Source organism: Procambarus clarkii, chromosome 52 (assembly GCF_040958095.1).
Source record: "Procambarus clarkii isolate CNS0578487 chromosome 52, FALCON_Pclarkii_2.0, whole genome shotgun sequence".
NCBI lineage: Eukaryota > Metazoa > Arthropoda > Malacostraca > Decapoda > Cambaridae > Procambarus > Procambarus clarkii.
In genome coordinates, this window is record NC_091201.1 from 19,532,868 (window position 1) to 19,556,671 (window position 23,804).

At 47.1% G+C, this 23,804-nt stretch overlaps 1 protein-coding gene across 1 annotated transcript in view; it reads left to right on the forward strand.

The window, feature by feature from the left end:
- LOC123763679 (sphingomyelin phosphodiesterase) overlaps nt 1-23,804 on the forward strand; it is a gene marked incomplete in the record, with an annotated part of 310,341 nt that overhangs the window by 234,131 nt on the left and 52,406 nt on the right. Inside the window, 1 exon segment of the mRNA XM_069304313.1 lies at nt 2,974-3,165. Coding sequence (XP_069160414.1) covers nt 2,974-3,165 — 192 coding nt within the window.

The following is a 23,804-nucleotide window of genomic DNA, read 5'->3' on the forward strand; positions in this document are numbered from 1 at the left end:
CCATGGTCAGCCATCCAGCCAGCCAAGGTCAGCCAGCCAGCCAGCCAGCCAAGGTCAGGCAGCCATCTAGCCACGGTCAGCCAGCCAACGTCAGCCAGCCAGCCAAGGTCAGCCAGCCAGCCAGCCAGCCAAGGTCAGCCAGCCAGCCAGCCAGCCAAGGTCAGCCAGCCAGCCAAGGTCAGCCAGCCAGCCAAGGTCAGGCAGCCATCTAGCCACGGTCAGCCAGCCAACATCAGCCAGCCAGCCAAGGTCAGGCAGCCAGCCAGCCAAGGTCAGCCAGCCAGCCAGCCAGCCAGCCAAGGTCAGCCAGCCAGTCAGCCAGCCAAGGTCAGCCAGCCAGTCAGCCAGCCAAGGTCAGCCAGCCAGCCAGCCAGCCAAGGTCAGCCAGCCAGCCAGCCAAGGTCAGCCAGCCAGCCAGCCAGCCAAGGTCAGCCAGCCAGTCAGCCAAGGTCAGCCACCCAGTCAACCAGCCAAGGTCAGCCAGCCAGCCAGCCAGCCAAGGTCAGCCAGCCTGCCAAGGTCAGCCAGCCAGCCAACCAAGGTCAGCCAGCCACCCAGCCAAGGTCAGTCAGTCCAGGTCAGTCAGTCCAGGTCAGTCCAGTCAGTCCTGGTCAGTCCAGTCAGTCCAGTCAGAACATTCCAGTCAGTCCAGTCCAGTCAGTCAGGTTCGTCCGTCCCTTCTCCTTCCCTCCCTCCCTCCCTCCCTGCCTTTCTCCCTCCCTCCCTTCCTCCCTCCTTTTCTCCCTCCCTCCCTTTCTCCCTCCCTCCCTCCCTTTCTCCCTCCCTTTCTCCCTCCCTCCCTTTCTCCCTCCCTCCCTTTCTCCCTCCCTCCCTTTCTCCCTCCCTCCCTTTCTCCCTCCCTTTCTCCCTCCCTTTCTCCCTCCCTCCCTTTCTCCATCCCTTTCTCCCTTCCTTCCTTCCTTCCTTCCTTCCTTCCTTCCTTCCTTCCTTCCTTCCTTCCTTCCTTCCTTCCTTCCTTCCTTCCTTTGCCAGTCAGTTGGCTCAGGGAGAGGAAGTTTTGTTTAGAGATGAGGATGCAGTTTTTGAAAGGAATTTTTAGGGACCCTTCATGTGTGATGCTTGGTTGGTTCAGCCTGGGGTGCATCATGTGTTGTTTTCAGTGGCAGCTCTTCACCCCTACCTTTGTGCCACTGGTTCTGCCTCCATGGATTCTTTGTGGTGTCATCCTGTCACCCTGGTCAGCTGTTCCATGGCCTGCATTCTTCAGGTTGTTCACAATGTCATTAAATTTATCCAGCCTGCTGTCTACATGCGCATGAAGCTTGGAAATTTGCTGTCCTGTTGGTGGTCTTCGCAAATATGTCCTGGACAGATATTAAGACATGTGGATTTTGGAGGTCATAGTTCTTGCAATGCTCCTTCCTCCCTGGTAAATTTCCATTGTTCCCTTTTCTGTGGGTAGTTTGCTTCAGGGAACCACATGGGGCTCACCCTAGAAAATCAGCATTGAATGCTATGAAACGCTAATTTCTGAGTGGGGCTCGGTGGCTTCACCTGACATCCTCCCTCCCTCCAGAATGTTGGGGAATGTTTGCATCAAAATAGAACTGAAGGTAGAGCAGCCAGCTAACGGCGGGCTGCCTCCCTCCCTTCCCTGAAATAAGTGGAAGAAGAGGGGTGAACAAGCTGGTGCTAGTTGCATGATCGTTTGTTTAAATAGTTTGTGGAGTTCCTTCACAGTGCCTTCCTTCAAGTGCCTTCACTCTCTGCACCTCTGTGTGTGTGTGTGTGGGGGGGGGGGCAGGTTCTGGCACTGGTTCCCATTAGGCCTACAGAACACGACAACGTATAGTAACTCATACTAATAGGTCCTATCAAAGACAGTAGCTTCAGGAAACCACCGTGGCTCACCCAGAAACTAGCATTTCATTACTTTCAACACTGTTTTAATAATCTGCATCCTTTTGCAACACTGGTTGCTTGTTGTAGGCACTGTTAACCTTAGAAATTCAAAACACAAGAGTGTATTTACCCTGAATATTTAGTGTCGATGTTGACATGCACAAGCTGCCCAGGGCAGGAGATTAAGAACAGCTGGGTACTTTTGGATAATACTCCTTTTGTACCTACATTAGGACAGTATTACAGCCCTGCCTTAGTGTCTGGATCCCATTCCACCAGCACCTGAATTCCATCCCATCAGTGCCTGAATCCCATTCCATCAGTGCCTGAATCCCATCCCATCAGTGTCTGAATCCCATCCCATCAGTGAATCCCCTTCCATTAGCATCTGAATCTCATCCCATCGGCACCTTGAATCCCATCCCTTCAGCACTTGAATCCTATCCCATCAGCATTTGAATTCTATCCCATCAGCATTTCAATCCCATCCCATCAGTGCCTGAATCCTATCCCACCAATGCCTGAATCTCATCAACCATTACACTGTACAATTTGCATTAGTATCTACTAGGAAAATTAAATTAAAATTCTGAACATTTTTGTATTTCACCACATTATCAAGGAATACAGAGAAGACAAAGGTTTGGAATTCTAATACACCTGAGTAGATAAAGATCTATAAATCAAAATATTAATTAATGGAAGTGACATGAAGGTAGGATGATTAACTGGGTATTCCCACATTCTTCTGTTCCCTTATTTTTGTATGTTTAGTACATTCTAAGAATGAGTGAATACCCAGGTAATCATCCCACCATGTCACTTCCACTAATTGATATTTTGGTTATGGATCTTTACCTACTCAGGTGTAGTGGGGCATATAATAACAAACCCTTGTCTTTCTCTGTATTCCTTGATAATGTGGTGAAATACAAAAACATTCGGAATTTTAATTTAATTTTCCTAATGGATACTTACGCATAAAGGAATCGCGTGTTTATTACTATTGCACTGTGCAACTTAAGATTTTTTAACTGTTCCATGTTTTATTTTTTTCACAACAGTTCTAGTTTGTCATTCTAAGTACAGTATGTTTTCTTCCCAAATTAGGTTTCCGCAGCCATATATTGACAATGAGTTCGACATTTCGTGGCTGTATGATGAAATTGTGACACTTTGGGAGACATGGCTGCCCCCTGATGTAGCCACTAGCATTGCCTACTCTGCCTACTACTCGACCCTCATCAAGCCCGGCCTGAGGGTGCTGTCTGTTAACACCAACTACTGCTACGGCTTCAACTGGTGCGATACACACACTTGCTATTTATTTACAAATGCCAAAGACATGTAGAAAAAATATAAACAGCAGAATGTAGCAAACCCACACATTGGAGATTAAAATTTGACTATTATTAAGTACATCCGAAGGAGAAACATAGCAATGAAAGTAGAGCAACCAAAGGAGGTGGAGCACCAGTAACGTCTTTGGGAAATAAGGAGCAGGTAACGAGATGATGGTCAGGTCTCAGGTAAGTGAAGTGACACCAGAGTCACAAGTCCAGTCACCCACATTCTGATGGTTAGAGCACTTGACAATAGGCTAGGAGATACCAGCATTTTTACAAGACTGGGACTAAGATTCTTCTAAGGTGGTTGTGCATAAGTGAAAGTTTAATGTGTTATGAATCACCAGTCCGTCATATGATATAACTCACCCAATATGAGAAATAATGCACACTTATAATCTGATTTGACTGGCTTATAACACATTTGTTAGTAGAGCATGTCAGGAAGATAGAAGCAGATTTAGTAACATTTCCTTTATTTGACTCTCCAACTGCGCATATAAACCAGGGTTGTTTCATCGGTGATTCACACATCAACCAAGTTTCATTTTACTTGTAGTGTAACATTTAAAACTGTGGGTACACAGGGCTCACATCCTAGTCCTCAGGTCTCCAGTAAACAGGTGTCATCTTGGAAAAAAAATTGTGGACACCCTTCTAAGGTGTGAGGGCCTCAGTCTTAACACAGCAACTATGGGTAACGCATGCATCAACAGGTCATAGCACTGCCATGCAGCTTGTGCCCACAGCATCACTTAATGATGAGAAAATAAATAAGTATCTGCACTTATATTGATGATAGTGACATAGAAAACCCTAACAGTGAAAAAGATTATGTACAAGGTTCAGATATCAGTAAACACAGGACTGCTGATAATGTTCCCAAAGCAAGGCAGACAGCCACTGCATACAGCCACTGTTTGTTGCCTCTGTGTATCATGTAACGGGACCTTATGTTCCTTTAGAAAATGAATGTGTGAAAAATTATTCATATTTAGGTTTTAGTGACCAGGATTCTGATAAAAATAATAATAATAGAAGTACTGTATTTTGTCTTGAGTTAGCGATGTTGTATTGTATCGAGCGGCATTTTGCTATGTCAGATGTCATCGGCAACAGACAAGGGCATGAGTGGCTATGCTGTTCGTGCATTAATGTTTACAAGACTATCCCACTCAACATAACTTCTTAACCCTATCTTTTCTAAAATGTGTGTACTCTTTTCAGTTTTCTCGCCTCAATTTTCGTGTTATATCGTTCATTTTGGTATCAAATTGTCCCCAGTAGAATGCTCTAAAGGAATATATATTCATATAAGGGCAACTGGAAGAACAACATTACCAATACCATAAGAATAAATTACATCATCATGTGAAAAAAAATATATAACTGAATGAACATGTCTGTACTTACCACCCAATGATGTTTGTAGAGCACGAGTTGAGCATTAGGTTGAACCACTTAACCTGCCCCAGGAAAATGATTCCTGAAGTTTCTCAACCAATGTTTTATAGATGGAGTGGATGGTGGATAAGCATTACTGCTTATCCACCCATTATGTCCTCTTGTGATGGTACAAGCCAGAACATGGTGCAGCACACAGTGCCACACCACATGACTTGCCTTTATACCTGGTGTCCTTTCTTTTACCAGACTTGTAGCAAACACGACACTTCAGACCTTTCACGATGCGAACTAGGGAATGGTTCAAGCCCCTGTTCAGACGTTCTGGTTTATCAACAATACGAGGGTTTCTCCTAGCAGCAGCACCACCACAAGGAGTAATCTGACCCCTTGTCATCTGAGTCTGATGAATCTTTATTTTGAGGTGAAGAAGGAAATAGTGGCCGCCTCACACCTGATGGTCCAAGTGTTGCAACATTGACCCCAGTAGATCTGCTCTCATCCTCATGTACATCACCAGCATGTATGATGATGTCATTTTGGAGAGGACAATTCTTATACTCAAAGTTATGTAGTAACCAAATGATTACTTCGTGGAACTGGAGCAATAGTTTCTTTGTATCAGTTATATAGTACTTGTACAACACAAAAGAATTATGGATAGCTATTTGCAGAAAGTAGAATATGATTTTCTTTGTCCACTTTGACAATTCTTCGTCCACGTGACAATTCCGCATGAAATGGTAATGCTGTATTTGACTATTTGGTCGAAGTGATCAACACCTTTCATGTTGGTATTGTAGTCACAGATTGCCGTTGGGTTGTTCACAGTGACATATTGCAATGAAGATGTTCTGACAGGTTTGCATACTCATTTCCTTCGTTCCACTTCTTGTGTATCTGCATTGTGGCACGTTGTGTTGAGTTAAACAACTCGCTTATCATTCCACAGAATTATAAAAGTACAGTGGTACCTTGGTTTACGAACACCCCTGTTTACGAACTTTTCGGGTTACGAGCCCGATTTGTTTGGAAAATTTGAATCGGGTTACGAACTTTACCTCGTTATATAAGTTTGTTGATAGGTGTACGGCCGACCTAGCGCGTGGTGGCATGGCGATTGCGCCTCAGTTTACCAATGCCTCGCATCTGGTGACTATCCCGCCTGAATTCTTCGCAAGGATTTACAGGCTTTTTCAGATTTTTTGCTATTTGAGCATAAAAGTTATTATACATCTCGCCATGGGTCCCAAAAAAGCCAGTAGTAAGGTTCAAGCCAAGAAAACACATATGAGAATGACCATAGAGGAAAAGCAAGAGATCATTCATAAACATGAAAATGATATGAGGGTTGTTGATGTAGAGTAGAGGATGTCCCTATCTCATTTATTAAGAAAATGTGTGCAGTATGTGAAGAATTGCAAAGTTTTGCTGAAAAGTGTCACCCCAAATCAAGCTGTAGCAGACTGCTGTGTTAACCTTTTTAATGACAATGTGATGTCTCACTTCAGACAAATGTTACAATGTAGGGAAAAAAACAAGTGTTGCTAGACAGGTTTTTAGTGAGAGAAACAAGCAGTGAGCCACAAACAGGTCCTAGTGGTATACAGGCAAAACATGCCAGAGAGTGTACCCCAGAGAAGTCCTCACTGCCTGATATCATAATGGAGGGGACTCCCCTTCCAAACAGTAACATCTCTCCTCCTCTTCCCTTCTCCTCTCTACTCCTCACCATCTTCCATACACCAACAGAAGTCATCAGCAAGGGTAAGTAATAACTTAAACATACTTTTATAGTGAAGATTCGGGTGAATTAGATATAAAATTTACTTTGAAGTGAAGTTTTTTGGGAGCCAGGAATGGATTAATTCATTTCCCATTATTTCTTGTGGGGAAATTCGCTTCGGTTTACGGATTTTTGGGTTACAAACCGTCTCCAGGAACGAATTAAATTGTAAACCGAGGTACCACTATATTGTCCTTCTGTCAGAATACAGTTGTATCTACTGCCAGTTTACCCTTTTCTTGTAGTTGAAAATCTTTTGGTGCACCACGCTGCAATCTGAAAGTACCACAGGTGTATAAACCTTGTTCAAGCAGTTTTTCACTAAGTTGAACCGAGTTATAGTAGTTATTCATATATAAATGGTAACCTTTGTTCTTCAGTGGTTCAGTCAAGCCCATAACCGTTTGAATGGTTGTGGTTTGGTTATGGTTTTATGGTATGGAATGGTTTGAATTGAGTCTTCCCAATTCCTGCATACACTTCAAAATCATAGATGTAACCAGTTTGCGATTCAGCCAGCATGTACAGCTTTACGCCATACTTATCCTTTGGGGACGCCCCTTCCGATCTCATGATCGCTGGGTTCATCCCCAAAGGCCTTGCATCTGTTGCTGCGTCACCTGCTTCCTCTTAGGCCTCACTCGATGTGTTCATGGATGCATCGTCTCTTGGCTAGGGCTTTGTGACCAGTGCTCACTAGGCAGGCCAGGGGTGGTGGGGTCCTTCCTTCTGTCAGGGCCAGAGCACAGTGTGGGAGTTTTTGGCGGTTTGGCTGTCACTTCGGAGGATTTGCGTCACTTGGGGTTCAACCATCCGGCTTCATTTGAACTGTTCTCCGGTGGTTCATGGCCTGAACTACAAGGGGGTTCTCTTTGGTCCTTGCCTCTTTGGGGCTGGTTGCTTCGAGTACCTTGTCTGCTGGCTTCTCAGGGTTTGGCTTTCCGTGCAATTCATATCCGGGGAGTGTCCATGTCCTGGCGGACGGCCTGTCTCGGTTCATTCCCCTGTCCACGGAATAGACGGTTAACGATGACTCCTTCAGTTGGCTCTGCCAGATGTACGAACTCCCAAAATTGGACCTCTTTGCATCATTGTGGTCTTAGCGTCTCATGATATATGTGGCACCCTTCCCCTGACTGCGAGGCTTTCGCAGTGGATGCCTTTCGGCAGGACTGTCGAGGTGGGGTTACCTGTACCTCTATTCCGAAGTCCAGCTGTTGCTTCGGATTCTGGCTTAGTTGGAGTCTTATTAGGGGAGAGTAGTCCTTGTGGCCCCTTGATGGCCAGCCCAGCCTTGGTTTCAAGTGCTGCTTGCTCAACCGGGTCGGTAAGCTCCTTGCTTTCCTTCAGCGCAGGGGTTTCTGCTTCTTTGGTCCTGATAGTTGGTTTGTTCAGTTGCAGCCATCTCCTTTTCTGGCAAAGAATGAGGTGGCTGCTTTCTGGAGGGGTCCTTGGGTTATTGATGCTTGGTTGGTCAGGCTAGCGGTGCATCATGTCTTGTGTCCAGTTGCGTCTCTCTGCCGTTACCTGTGTGCTTCGGTTTCTGTGGTCGGGGATGCACTTTGGGTTGATCCGGGTTTTACTCGTTCCTTGTTCCAGGGCTCGGGTCTCTCAGGTTGTCCACAGGGTTATTAAGTCTGGCCAGCCTGCGGTCTATCCTCGTTCCCTTGACGTTTGGAAGTTTGCTGCACTGGCTGCAGTGTTTGGTAACATGTCTTGGGCAGATATTCTGGCGCGAGGATTTTGGGAGGTCGAACAGTGTCCTGCCATCCCGATATTTGGGTTAACGATCCTGGGCCTGGGCATTATTGTGCTGCTTTGGGTCGCTGGGAGGTAGCCTATTGTCTTGACTTCACGTTGAGTAGTGTGTGGTGGCCACCTCCTGGGGTAAGTCCCTCTTTTCCTTATTTTTCTCGGGGGAGCCCTGTCGGCTCCCTGGAGCTATACCAGGCTGATATGCTAATGTCAGACTTTGGCAGTAGTCATGTGTATGGAGTTCTTAGGGCCTACAGGCACCACGGCCAGAACCTGGAACCCTCAGAGAGGCAAGGGGAGCAATGGCCTATATAAACCCCTGTGTGGCTGGAAGCATTCTATGTCTGCCATCGACCGGGTCAAGTATCCAGAAAGGTAAGTGTCCCAAAACAAATCCCTATTCTGGTTAAAATTGCTACCAAAAGCTAAACTAGTGGATAGAACTCCCTAACAGAAAGCAAGCAAACTAGTATGACATCACACGTCACCACGCTGCTGTGTGTGCAGCTCCCCTTTCCCTGGGAGGGGGAAGGGGGAGCCCCAGACCTCTCACGCCGGCTATCCACCCATCAATTCTTCGGCTGATGCTATAGGCACTGGTTGTGTACTCCAGCTCCATTAGTTGTTTCAGCACTGTACCTTGTGTGTGGTGTCTGTCTTCTAGGTGGTGCGTGAGCCGGGAGTGAGTCTCCAATACCCGGGCTGCATGCGCCTAGGGTTACCTTCCCTAGGTGCCCTGTAAGTACTGCCCTTGGGGCTTTGGGGTTACCTTCCCTAGGTGCCCTGTAAGTACTGCCCTTGGGGCTTGGGGGTTACCTTCCAGAAGTTCCTTTGGTCCTGCTTCTGCTAGGCTATTTCCTGTTTGGTTTTTGACTGCCCTTTGTGTGCTAGGGGGTTCTGTCTCCCTTGTTTGCCTTAGGGTAAAGGGCAGTTTGCACTGGTAGGGGTGCAGGGTACTGCGCAGCTTGTTTTCACCAATCATAGCAGCCGCTCTTTTCCACCTGGGTACGCTGTCGTCTTGCAGGGTTTTCTGTTTCTTTTTTTTTGTCTGCCTGGTGAGGGGTCTGCCTTTAGTTCTTGCCCCCTTTGTACTGGGTTCTCTTCCTTCTTCTGGTGGTTCCCCCTGAAAGGTCCCCGTGAGTGTGCATGTCCCGGAGGTTCAGTTCTTAGAAAGTTGTTTGGTAGACTTGGACACCGGTTAGTAGTACCCTGCCTGGGATTACCTGAGCGCAAGTCCTTTTATAGTAAACGCTCAGGACCCTGGGAATCCCCTAGGGGAAGCATGAGCCCGATGGATGTTGCCCCGGAGTTCCCCCCTCGCTTTGTGCAAGTTCGAGGGCTGCTCTGTCCCCTTGTCTCAGGGTGACTCTCCCTGTTTTGCCTCCGTCTGCTGCTTGTGGGGTTGGTGACACCTTCGGCCCTGAGTTCTGCAAGTTTTGTTGCTTGTTTGTGACTCGGTTACCCTGTCTTAAGCTGACTGTGTGGGTGCAGGCAGCACGGGCGTTGCACGTTGCGTTTCGGTGGCAACGTGCTAGGTTGCTTGCTCCCCGGAAGCCCCGAGGCTGCCCCGTTTTGGTTGGTGGTCTTGTCGGGTCCCCCCCCCCCTTCCTCCCTGCATCCGGGTCCTTACCGTCTGTAGGTTCGGGATTGGGACGGGCTTCCATTTTTTTGAGACTCGGTTGGTCTCGGGGAATTCCCCTTCTGGGGTAGCGATGGGGGCATTCGAGCCTGTTCCTCCAGCCATGTTGTATGAATCTGCCAGTGGGCTCCCTTCCTTAGTGATTTTCATGGCTGCCCCAGTTTTTTCTTGTGAGGCTGGGGCTTTGGGGGGACAGCTCGCCCCCGGGGCCTGGCGTGTGGGTTCCCGGGGCAGGGGTGGGGCTGACATGGGGAGCCTCAGGTCCCGTTGGACTCCGCCGGAGTTTTTCTACCCTCTGGGCGGGGCTTGTGGTTATGCGGAGTGGGGTTTTTCCTTCCCCATTCCCCACTCTCTGCACGAGTTGTTGGGCATCGGCCCCTCCCCGGGCTCGGTTCCTTGTCCACTAACCCCTTAACTGCGCTGCCTCCAAATATGACCCCCACAGTGTGCAGGAAATAAATTCTCTGGAAAAAATTCTTTTTGATTTTTTAAAGTGTCAAAAACCCTTCCCTCAGTATGGGTATGTAAAAAAATAATGAAATTGTACTTACTTTGGCTGCTATGGGGTCCGTAAGTTGGCGCGTGACATCATCATTCCCCATTCGCCCATGACGTACGCTACCGGGGCTAGTAGGGTGCCTAGGGTGGGGCGCGCGAGTTGCCGCGAATATATTTTTGTTCATTTTTTGTGCACAGTTCCAAATACATTTTATTTGTTTTTACGTGCTAATCCTATGTATAATGAACACGTACACTATATTATGGCAGTGAAACATCCGTACTGTCCGAAGACACTGTGTTACGTGCATGACACTTGTGTACACATATGCTGCACATATTTACTATGTATCATGCTAATTTATGTATATATATACAATCTATTTACACACTATACACTGTCACACACTATATACATTCACCATCAACACACTCAGAACACCTCGAGTGAGAGTAGCCACACCCAGCCAGTCTCCCTCACTCCAACATCTTACTCACCAACATTGCTCCTCCCACCATTCTGTTATTGTTCTTATTACATTAATTACACATGTTATATATACCTATCTACATGTTTTATTTACCAGAACTATGCAAGTAAGCCGGTAGTGTGTCCAAACAGTATAGTTGCCACCATACACTGCATGAAAAATCACACAGCAGATGACACTACAATTACTACGTAACCTCCCTCACCAAAATAGCTCCTCTCAACATTCTCCTGTTACTGTTATTACACTGTATGTACACATGTACATATCTGTTGCCCATAGCAAACCACTAAGCTAGTATGGTGAGCAAGAGTGGCTGCCACACACACACACAGAGGCTACCTCAATTCTCTCCCTCCCTCCCTCACCAAAATTCCTCCTTCCACAATACTACGCACAATGCTAATTATAACCACAATCCTGCTATTATCACAATTCCTGTAAATGAATAATTGACCACACGTTTATTTTGATAAGGAACCTAAGAAATCATTTGAAGATTCCTAGATGGACGAAATAATGCTGTGGTGCTGTGGCTAGCGCTGTGAACATCGTGAACAGCATTGAATCACTGACATTTGAACATTGTACCCAGTCATTATCACACTCAGGCTCTTCTATAACACTGTCATGGCTAAATAATACAAGTTATATATATATTTTGACATTATTAGGCGATGCTGTGGTCACATGCTGAACAGCAGTGCTGTGCACTCATGCTGCGAGCGCCAGCCTTGGTTGCTCACACACTACTGAGGCTCCCACACCCGGGAATGTGGACCACGATTTTTTTTAAAGATGGCGTCTGTTTACAAGAGCCCTGAGGGAGCTGATGTGAACCCCATGTAGCCGCGGGAGTTTTGAATGGAACGTGAAAAATACAAATACCCGGAGGCGCGTTGCGCAAACCAGACGTGAGCCTGCAGGCGCATTGTGCAGTTTAAGGGTTAAGCCCATTGATTTCGTCCTGTCGGTGGGTGCTCTTCGTTCTTCGCCCTTTTTTTCTTGGAACAGGACTTCTCCATCATGTTCCCCTCTTCTTGGGGTTCTGCATGACTTTTGATCTCGGGTGTGACTGGGCTTTTTTGTGCCTTCGACATTTGTGCTTGCTTCTGTGTGTTCTCGAAGGTTCGGGACAGTTTTTGCTCCTTCCCGTATTATTGCAACGTCTGTCGTCTTGCGGTGAAGCTTCCCTCCAGTCCTTTCTAGGGCTTGTTGGTCCTCTTCCTGACTTCTTCTGGGTTTTTGGTCCTGTCTCATTCTTTTGTTCATGTCTCTTCTCTCCATGCTGTGTCTTGGCACTGCTCATTTTCCTTCCGTTCTCCTGGTCCAAGATGCCAGATTGGGCTACTTGTAGCCCTGTTGGGCTACTGGTAGCCCGCTTGGGTTCCGATTCGGTTCATTGTTTTCCTTACATGAGTCGGCTGTGTGAGTCGTTGCTTACTTCTTTTTGGCTTCTGTACCCATGAGTTGGCCTTTTTCTTCAGCGAATCACTCGAGATACGACCCGTTGGGCTACTTTTCTGCTCTGTTGTTGAACAGAGTAGAAAGGAACAGTGTAGCCCAACCCGTTGGGATGCTTTTCTTTTGTGTCCTGCGCATGCACCATGGGAGTTTGTTTTGGTTCAGGGCGGTGTGCACAAGTGCTGGTGTTCTGTGTCCATTTTCTCTCAGGTACTTCGCCTCTCGCTCTTCTCATTCTCCACTCCATGCCCCGTTGCTCTTGGGGATGTTCTGGAGTGCCGCTATGGGGAGGTCGCCGGGTTTTCCCTGCGTTTTGGGTGAGGGCGCCTCCTTCGCCACTCCCCTCCTCTTCTCCTGCATGAGCGGCTCTGGCCTGCTTCCATGGGCGGTGCTCCTGGTTTTCTCGGCTACGGGTGTACGATAGCCTGGCCGCCTCCAGCAGCTCCATTCTCATAGACTTATAATTACCTAAGTGTAGTTACAGGATGAGAGCTACGCTCGTGGTGTCCCGTCTTCCCAGCACTCTTTGTCATATAACGCTTTGAAACTACTGACGGTCTTGGCCTCCACCACCTTCTCACTTAACTTGTTCCAACCGTCTACCACTCTATTTGCGAAGGTGAATTTTCTTATATTTCTTCGGCATCTGTGTTTAGCTAGTTTAAATCTATGACCTCTTGTTCTTGAAGTTCCAGGTCTCAGGAAGTCTTCCCTGTCGATTTTATCAATTCCTGTTACTATTTTGTACGTAGTAATCATATCACCTCTTTTTCTTCTGTCTTCTAGTTTTGGCATATTTAATGCTTCTAACCTCTCCTCGTAGCTCTTGCCCTTCAGTTCTGGGAGCCACTTAGTAGCATGTCTTTGCACCTTTTCCAGTTTGTTGATGTGCTTCTTAAGATATGGGCACCACACAACAGCTGCATATTCTAGCATTGGCCTAAGTGTAATTACCTAAGTGTAGTTACAGGATGAGAGCTACGCTCGTGGTGTCCCGTCTTCCCAGCACTCTTTGTCATATAACGCTTTGAAACTACTGATGGTCTTGGCCTCCACCACCTTCTCACTTAACTTGTTCCAACCGTCTACCACTCTATTTGCGAAGGTGAATTTTCTTATATTTCTTCGGCATCTGTGTTTAGCTAGTTTAAATCTATGACCTCTTGTTCTTGAAATTCCAGGTCTCAGGAAGTCTTCCCTGTCGATTTTATCAATTCCTGTTACTATTTTGTATGTAGTGATCATATCACCTCTTTTTCTTCTGTCTTCTAGTTTTGGCATATTTAATGCTTCTAACCTCTCCTCGTAGCTCTTGCCCTTCAGTTCTGGGAGCCACTTAGTAGCATGTCTTTGCACCTTTTCCAGTTTGTTGATGTGCTTCTTAAGATATGGGCACCACACAACAGCTGCATATTCTAGCTTTGGCCTAACAAAAGTCATGAACAATTTCTTTAGTATACAGAGCACCACTTGGTTTCCGAACCCCTTGGGGACGAGACCCGTCGGTTAATATGTAAGTTCGTATACGAGAAATAGAGGGGAAAAATAAACTAGAAATGTAAAAAGAAATTTTTCCGAAAAATTTATGAAAAAAACTCTAGGGAAAAAAATCGTCAGGTTCATGGCGTAAATGCGACCGTGTTTTGTTTGTACTCATCAATAAGTGAAGTCCTGATCCGCTTTATAAAAGTCCTTAACACTTTCGCGTTCCACAGACTGAATAATTCGTCATTTATTTTTCTACTGAATGTGTTCCAACGACGCAATACTGAGTCACTCATTACAATATTTTTTAAAAATTTAAATTTTATCAGATCAATCTGGTAGTGGTTTTAAAATAAGCGCCTTTAGATTGCACACAATTTGATACCAAAATCAAAGATATAACATGAAACTTGATGTCCAAACACTTGAAATATTATAAATAGGTCTATGGTCTGAATATTAAAATATTTGTTAAAATTCTATTTATTGTCCTATTATCTTGGGACTTGTTTTAAAATGTGCGCCTTTTTATTGCGAATAATTTGATACCAAAATGAAAGATGTAACACAAATATTTATGTCAGAACACTGGAAAGATATAAATAAATTTGTGATGATTAGCGTCCAGAATTAAAATATTTGTTAAAAATCCAGTTATTGCTCTATTATTCTGGGACTAGTTTTAAAATAATCACCTTTTTATTGCGAACAATTTGATACCAAAACGAGCGACGTAGCACGAAATTTGACGTTATCAAATTGAACGAGTTGAACATTAGGTTGCAATGTACAAAATGGTGCTCGTTCATGGGTAACTTTAGGCTTTTCTGCGGGGAGGCACTCCAGCCTTTTGTACATTTTATTCATACACATCTGTAGGGAATTTAATTGCGAACACAATGATACCAAAATGAGCGACGTAGCACGAGAATTAAGGTAAAAAAATGGAACGAGAATGCACATGTTACTGATTTTGTGCGTTTTTGCCGACTTTACGCTTTGCTGTTGGGAGTCACGCTAGGCTTTTGGACATTATATTTATACACACCTGTAGAGAATTTAATTGCGAACACAATGATACCAGAATGAGCGACGTATCGCGAGAATTAAGGTGAGAAAACTGGAACGAGTATACACATTTGAGTGTCACCGCGCGCTTACCCGCACGGAGGGGCCACGATCCCCCTGTCAACCGCGAGTTTCCACGGAGCGCGAAAGTGTTAATTGTTCCTAACTGATTATTAAGACGTCTGGCAAACATCGCCAGACTGCAGGCACATCCTGCCTAAAATATACGATGATGTACTGTACATTTAAGAAACAAATCTGGGTCACAGGTCTGTGGAGTGTGGTTAGGCTTACGGAGTCAGCCGGTCCCTCCCCCACCACCAACACACCTCCCCCTCTCCCCCCACCACCGACACACCTCCCCCTCTTCCCCCACCACCGACACACCTCCCCCTCTCCCCCCACCACCGACACACCTCCCCCTCTCCCCCCACCACCGACACACCTCCCCCTCTCCCCCCACCACCGACACACCTCCCCCTCTCCCCCCACCACTGACACACCACCCCCACCCCCCACCCCAAACCCATACACACACACACACACACTCTCAAAGGTCACGTGGTTCACAGTTCACTTCAACACCCATATATCGCTTCCTGCCTGCCTGCCTCCTTCCCACCCTGCCAGCCTGCTTCCTTCCCAGCCTGCCTCCTTCCCAGCCTGCCTCCTTCCCAGCCTGCCTGCCTGCCTCCTTCCCAGCCTGCCAGCCTGCCTCCTTCCCAGCCTGCCAGCCTGCCTCCTTCCCAGCCTGCCTCCTTCCCAGCCTGCCAGCCTGCCTCCTTCCCAGCCTGCCAGCCTGCCTCCTTCCCAGCCTGCCAGCCTGCCTCCTTCCCAGCCTGCCAGCCTGCCTCCTTCCCAGCCTGCCAGCCTGCCTCCTTCCCAGCCTGCCAGCCTGCCTCCTTCCCAGCCTGCCAGCCTGCCTCCTTCCCAGCCTGCCTCCTTCCCAGCCTGCCAGCCTGCCTCCTTCCCAGCCTGCCAGCCTGCTTCCTTCCCAGCCTGCCTGCCTGCCTCCTTCCCAGCCTGCCAGCCTGCTTCCTTCCCAGCCTGCCTCCTTCCCAGCCTGCCAGCCTGCTTCCTTCCCAGCCTGCCTCCTTCCCAGCCTGCCTTCTTCCCAGCCTGCCTCCTTCCCAGCCTGCCTCCTTCCCAGCCTGCCTCCTTCCCAGCCTGCCTCCTTCCCAGCCTGCCAGCCTGCCTCCTTCCCAGCCTGCCAGCCTGCCTCCTTCCCAGCCTGCCTCCTTCCCAGCCTGCCAGCCTGCCTCCTTCCCAGCCTGCCAGCCTGCCAGCCAGCCAGCCAGCCTGCCTGCCAGCCTGCCTGCCTGCCAGCCTGCTTCCTTTCCAGCCAGCCTGCCTCCCCCCCTGCCATCATGCTAACGGGTAGTGTGTGTTAGGCTTATCTTCGGGAATGAGCCGGTCTCACCCCCACCACCAACAAACCACCCGCCCCCCCTACATCCCATCTCTCAAGGTCACGCGGTTCAACCGCGTGACTACCACTCACTCCCTGCCTGCAAGCTAGCCTGCCTGCCTGTGCCTGCCAGCCTGCCTTTCCCTCCCTAATTCTCACTACTTCCATCCCTTCCTGCCTACCTCCTAGCATCTCTCCCTACCTCCCCCTCCCTCTTAGCATCTCTCCCTACCTCCTAACATCTCTCCCTACCTCCCCCTCCCTCCTAGCATCTCTCTCCCCCCCTCTCTCACTGATTCTTCCCCCCCCCCCTCATTCATACTGCCTCCCACCTAAGTTCCATCGTCCATCCACCCACCAGTCAGCCATCACTGACGCAATGGGTGCATTTGGAGCCAACATGGTGCACAGATGTTTCTTGATTGTGCAGATATGTAAAACAAAAGCACAGAATGAACATTCCAGCCTTATGGCAATTCAAAATAATAGGAATAATAGGCCGTGAATCTGTGAAGTCACAGTGGGCAAACTGGACCATCGCCCACCCACCACCACAAGCCGGCGTGACGCTTGGTGGACCCCTTCCTACCCGAACTTTGTTCGGGTAGCATGACTCCCCAACCCCAATCGGGAAACAGGAAGTTTCGGATAACTAAAGTTCGGAAACCAAGTGGTGCTCTGTATCGCCATCCATGTATTTAAATGCAATTCTGAAGTTAGAAAGCATAGCATAGGCTCCTTGCACAATATTCTTTATGTGGTCCTCAGGTGATAGTTTTCTATCTAGAACCACTCCTAGATCTCTTTCTTTATCAGAATTCTTTAAAGATTTCTCACATAATATATAGGTTGTGTGGGGTCTATGTTCTCCTATTCCACATTCCATAACATGACATTTATTAACATTAAATTCCATTTGCCAAGTGGTGCTCCATATACTTATTTTGTCCAGGTCTTCTTGAAGGGCATGACAGTCATCTAAATTTCTTATCCTTCCTATTATCTTAGCATCATCAGCAAACATGTTCATATAATTCTGTATACCAACTGGTAGATCATTTATGTACACAATAAACATCACTGGTGCAAGAACTGAACCCTGTGGTACTCCACTTGTGACATTTCTCCATTCCGATACATTGCCTCTGATTACTGCCCTCATTTTTCTATCAGTCAGAAAATTTTTCATCCATGATAGAAGCTTACCTGTCACCCCTCCAATATTTTCCAGTTTCCAGAACAACCTCTTATGTGGAACTCTGTCGAAAGCCTTTTTTAGGTCCAGATAGATGCAGTCAACCCAACCATCTCTTTCCTGTAATATCTCTGTGGCTCGATCATAGAAACTGAGTAAATTCGATACACAGGATCTTCCAGATCGAAAACCATACTGTCTGTCTGATATTATATCATTTCTCTCTAGGTGTTCTACCCATTTAGTTTTGATTAGTTTTTCAAATACTTTCACTATTACACTTGTCAATGATACAGGTCTATAATTGAGGGGGTCTTCCCTGCTGCCACTTTTGTAGATTGGAACTATGTTAGCCTGTTTCCACCCGTCTGCTACGATTCCTGTACACAGGGATGCCTGAAAGATCAGGTGAAGTGGAATGCTGAGCTCAGATGCACATTCTCTCAGAACCCATGGTGAAACGCCATCTGGGCCAGCTGCTTTGTTCTTACCGAGCTCCTTGAGCATTTTTTCCACTTCGTCTCTAGACACCTCTATGTGTTCTATGTTGTTCTCTGGAATTCTTATTGTATCTGGTTCCCTAAAGATTTCATTTTGTACAAACACACTTTGGAACTTTTCGTTTAGTGTTTCACACATTTCCTTTTCATCTTCCGTGAATCTATTTCCCATTTTCAACCTCTGAATATTATCCTTTACCTGCAATTTGTTGTTTATGAATTTATAGAATAGACCTGGTTCTGTTTTACATTTGTCCGCAATCCCTTTTTCAAAATTTCTTTCTGCCTCTCTCCTCACTGCCGTGTAATTGTTTCTCGCATCTTTGTATCGCTGGTATGTTTGGGGGTTCGGCCTCTTCCTGTATTGATTCCATTTTTGTGTCTTTCGGTCTCTAGCCCTCTCGCAATTTCTATTGAACCAATCCTGTTTCCTAGTTCTGCATCTCTGTTTTGGTATAAATTTTTTTGTGCCTTTATCATATATTTCACAAAACTTGACATACATCTCATTCACTTCCTTGCCTAGCATCAAGTCTGTCCAATTATACTCACTAAAAAAATTTCTAAGGTCACCATAATGTCCTCTCCTGAAGTCTGGTTTTTCAACTGCTTCAACCTCCTTATTTTCTTCCAGCTTATAACGCATTGCATACTTTATTCCCAAAAAGACATGGTCACTTTTACCCAAGGGAGGAAGGTACTGAATGTCAAATATCTCTTCCTCCTTCCTGGCAAATATCAAATCTAGCATGGAGGGAACGTCCCCTTCCCTCATCCTTGTAGCTTGTTTAACATGTTGATACAAGAATGTTTCCAGGATTGAGGTCTACAAATTTACAGGTCCAAAAATCTTCTGTTTTAGGTTCATATGCTTCCCAGTCTATGGATTTCAAGTTGAAGTCACCGACTATCAACAGTCGTGATCTATCGTTATCCGCTCTCGCTATAATCTCTCTCATTATTGTTATAAGACCTTCACGTTTACTATCTAGCTCCTCCTTTGACCATGTGCTGCTTGGCGGTGGACTATATGCATTTATCATCATTAGTTTATCATCCTCATAGCAGATCTCTAGTGCTATTATGTCAACTTCTTGTGGATTGGCAGTCATTATTTCCTTCACCTTTAGGTGTTCTTTTACCAGCACAGCAACGCCACCGCCTTTCCTAATTTTTCTGTCCCGTCTCCAAATTGAGTAGCCCCTTGGGAATATGACCTCATTTAAAATTACATCTTCAAGTTTTGTCTCCGTGAGTGCAACAATGTCTGGTGTCTGCAGCTGTATTACATCACTTAACTCCAGTATCTTCGATCTCACTCCATCTATGTTGGTGTATGCAATCTTCAGGAACTTGTTCCCCCTCTCCTTATTCTTCACTCCCCCTCTCTCTATTGATTTTGTTGGTTTGCCTTTATGTACCACTTTACTGGTTTGCCTACCCCTATCACTTTGTAGAAAAAAGAATTTATTTCTTCTTCATTCCTGCTCTCATTTAAATGTTTTGCCTCGGCGAGGTTCAGTTTCAGCTTCTCTCTATCTTCTTTTGAAAGATCTCGTCTTAATGACCACCCTTTCCCATCCTCATCCCTTTGCAATTTTCTAGCATTCCTTAGTACTTCTTCCATCTGTTTGGCACCATTTAGGGTGATCCTCAAAGGTCGATCTTTCCCTTTTACGTACCTGCCTATTCTCCTGTAGTCGCACACATTCTCTCTGTTTGTAAGACCTTCCACGAGGCCAACAATTTTATCTACTACTTTAGCTTCTTCTACAGCTCTTTCTGACCTAGATGTTATCGCCTTTTCTTTGCAGCCAAAAATGATCAGGGACTTACTCCGATCAACTGTGTTTTGCACCAACTTCGGGTTAGATGCCAATTCTTTCCTCACTTCTAGCCTAATGTTTGTTTTATCTTGGTTGCTGCAGTGTTTGACTTCCTTTACTGCTTCTTCTATTTTTTCCTTCTCCTTGGCCACTTGTGCATAAGTGAGTTGCATATCTTTTTTGCACTGTTCTATTCCCTGTGTAACTTCCTCCATCTGTGCTGACAAAAGCTGTTTCTCCTGTTGAATTTCCTTGCCTAACCTATTGTAGTCATTTATGTTTAAATTTACTTTAACTTCTTCCAAAGCTATTTTTAAGAGTTTATTTTCTTCTTCCATGGCTTTGCAATTTGTTTCCAATTGATTCTTATCCTTGCGCAAGTCTTTCACTAAACCCTCAAGACATAAAACTTTGCTATTCAAATGGTCATTACTTTCTTTCAATTTACTAATTATTTCTACATGAGAGTTCACTATAGTATCTAAATTTACCAACTTGTTATGTAGACTACTAATATCAATGCTTTCTTCATTGAATCCCTCAAAATCAAGCTCTGTTTTGTTTTTCCCCTTGCCAGTGGCCATCTTGAATGTTCTTCTCTGCACTGTAAACACTAGGGCAACTTTTTCTCATCCGATTTTTCACTTCCCTTGGCACTTTCCTGTTATCTCACCTATTTTTCAAGAGCACTATACCTTTATGTTCTCTGGGACACCACTCACTACCATCAACCTGTACTACAATACTTAGGATTGTTGAAATATGCTGGAGCTCCTCTGCTGCAAGTGTTGACCCTAGGGGTGTCACCTTTTGAATGCTCTGACATTCATTTTGAATGAATTTGTCATGACCATTTGTCATGACCTTTCTGTGCCTATGTTCTGCAGGTGAGTTGGTGCGGTCTGGCGTCTCCTTCATCCAGGCGCTGTTTTGTTTTTGGGAGTACGAATGGGTGTACATATGTACTTGAGAACATATAACATACAAACAGGGGTGCCTGCGGAGGGGCTATTGGCCCATACGTGGCAGCTCTTGTTTCTAACCACTCGGTTCAATCGTCAGATCACAGGTGACTGCAGGAGGCCTCTTGGCCCATACGAGGTGGCTCCTGACTATACTCATCCAGCCCCTCTCCTATGCATGTCCAACCGTGCTTGAGTTTCTGCCTCCACCTTGTTCCAATGTGCAAAGGTGGAGGTGCCTGTTCAGTGGTACATGTTCCTGTGTCGAGGGTGTTATGTACTTACCTAATTGTACTCACCTGAGCATACTGGGCTCTATCATCTCTACATTTGAAACTGTGTATGGGGTCAGCCACCACATCACTGCCTAATGTGTTCAATCTGTTTCCTACTCTGATACTGAAAAAGTTCTTTCTAATGTCCCTGTGGCTCATTTGGGTACTCAGTTTCCACCTGTGTCCCCTTGTTCGCGTGCCACCTGTGTTAAACAGTTTATCTTTATCTACCCTGTCAATTCCTCTGGGAATGTGGTGACGTTTTGCTGCGGTTTTGATACTGCGCCTGCGTGTTGGAGTATGGTCATGGCGTTTTGTTTGGCCCTTCCGTGCTTCTTTCTAGGGCCTTCCTTGTTTGGGTTCTTTGTTCCCATGATTTTTTCTGGGTCCCTCATTCCTTGCCGGTCTTGCTGTACCGGGCTTGGCTTTTCTATGTTCATTGGATTCTCTGTACTACCCTCGTTGTCCTCACCTAGTTGTGCTTGCTGGGGATGAGCTTTGGCTCTTTGTCTCACCCCTCACCTGTCATTCGATTTCTGTACAGGTTCCAGAGCCTACTGGGCTCTCTTATCTGCACTTGATGCTGGGTGTGGGGTTGGCCTCCGCCACATCCCTTCCTCATGCATTTCTATTGTCTCTGACACTGGTATGCTTCTTCTATCTTTTATATGGCTCATTTGGGCGTTCAGTTTGCCTTGTTGCCCCCTGTTACGCGTGCCCCATGTGTTTCTTGGCTTGTATTTCTCTACCCCTGTCGATTCCTCTGAGGTTTTGCTTGTGGTGGCCGTGTCCCTTCTGGATCTTCGGTCTCCTGGGGGCGTGTGAGACATGTCCAGCGGCTTTTGGTGTTGGCCCTGTCCATTTGTTCCCGTTTGCTGCCTGCCTTCTTCATTCCTCGGCTTCCTTTTGTCCTCCACTTTGTGTGTTTTGTTTGTGCCTTTCGGCTCCTGTTGCCGGGTTTCGATTCTGGTTCCTGGCTTTCCCAGCCTGTTTGCATTTTCAGAGTCTCGCGGAGTCCCTTCTCTGGAGTCTGTCAGGGTCTTGGTCTCCACCCTCCTGGCGGCTCGCTGGCATTGGGCCGTTTTTCGGTACGGTAGACGTTCTATCTCCTTCTTTGCCGGCTCGGGTTTCCGGCTCTGCCTGCTCGGTGGTCGCACCTGAGGTCTTCCCACGGCTCCGCCTCTTCCTCGGCTCGTTTGGCTTTGCCTCGAGTCTCGCCTTCTGTTGGTGGTCGGGTGGCCTCGTTGCTGGTGTCCCATCTGCTTGCTTCTTCTTGGCGGCAGTGTGGAGTATTTTGGCGGTCCTTCCTTTTTTCCTTTTGTCCCTTCTTCGGTGGTGGTGTGTTGTTGGCGTGGTCTTGTCCTTCTCTTATGTGGGTTCGGGGCCGTTATTTTGCCGCATATTGTCACCTCGTTTCGTTCAGCGCTGGCAGAGATGCTTCCGCTTGCGTTCAGTGTTGATGTTACTTCTGCACCATTCCGCATGCTGTCCTGTGCGTTGGTTCACCTCCGGCCTGCTCATGTGCCATCTGAGCCGTCCAGGTCGTGGGACTGGGTGCTCTCTCTTTTCTTCTCATCGGTTCTTGTGGCCCCTTCAGTTTCGGTTGGTGTCTCAGGGGCTCTTTTCCTGTTGGCGTTGGCCTTGGGGGGTCGGGTTGGTGAGCTTCATGCTCTCCTCTGGTGCTGGGGTTTCTGCTCCTTTGGTCGGGGCGATCGTTTTGTTCCTCTGCGGTCTTCTCCTTCTTTTCTGGCTTAGAATGTGACTGCTGCTTTCTGGAGAGGTCCCTGGGTTGTTGATGCCTTGTTGGAACGACCGGGGGTGGAGGGGGGGGGTGCGCTTGGTTTTGTGCCCGGTTGCGGCTCTCTGCCGTTTTGGGGGCACCATGGCTTCTGTGTCCATGGACGCGCTTAGGGTTGATTCAGTTTCCCTTCTTCCCTGTTCGCAGGTGCGGGTCTCCCAGGTCGTTCACAGGGTTATTAAGGCTGGCCGGCCTGCGGCCTCTTCCCGTGCCCGTGACATTCGCAAGTTCGTGGTTCTTGCTGCCATTCCTTGGACTGTGTCTTGGGTGGACATTCGGGCGTGGGATTTTTGGCGGTCAAACTTGGTCCTGGCTGCTCGATGCCTTGTTCATGTCCTTAGGCCTGGTCGGGCCTGTGTCGCTTTGGGTTGGCAGTTGCAGCCAGTTGTCTCGCTTCATGTTGAGGTGTGAGTGGTGGCCACCTCCCGGATACGTCTCTTAGACCTTCCTCTGTGGGTAGGTAGCTCCGGGGAGCCAATGGGCCTTCCCCCAGAAAACCAGCGTTTAATGTAATGAAACGCCATTTTCTGGGTGAGACCCGAGGCTCCCCAGCAACCCTCCCTCCCTCCCTCCCTCCGATTGGCGGTTTTCCCATCTCGGGTGAGGGGGAAGCTGCACAGACGGTGGCGCGGTGACGTGTGACGTCACACTAGTTTGCTTGTTTTCTGTTGAGGAGTTCTATCCACTAGTTCGGCTTTTGGTAGCAATTTTAACCAGAATAGGGGTTTGTTTTGGGACGCTTACCTTTCTGGATGCTTGACCTAGTCGATGGCAGACATAGAATGCTTCCAACCACACGGGGGTTCCTATAGGCCATTGCTCCCCTTGCCTCTCTGAGGGGGCTAGGTTCTGGCCGTGGTCCCCGGTAGGTCTTAAGAACTCCATACACATGACTGATGCCAAAGTCTGACATTAGCATATCAGCCTGGTACAGCTCCAGGGAGCCTCCGGGTCTCACCCAGAAAATGGTGTTTCATTACATTCAACAGTGGTTTCTTTGTTACGTAGCTCCAGGGGGCCGAAGGGGCTCTTCACAGAAAA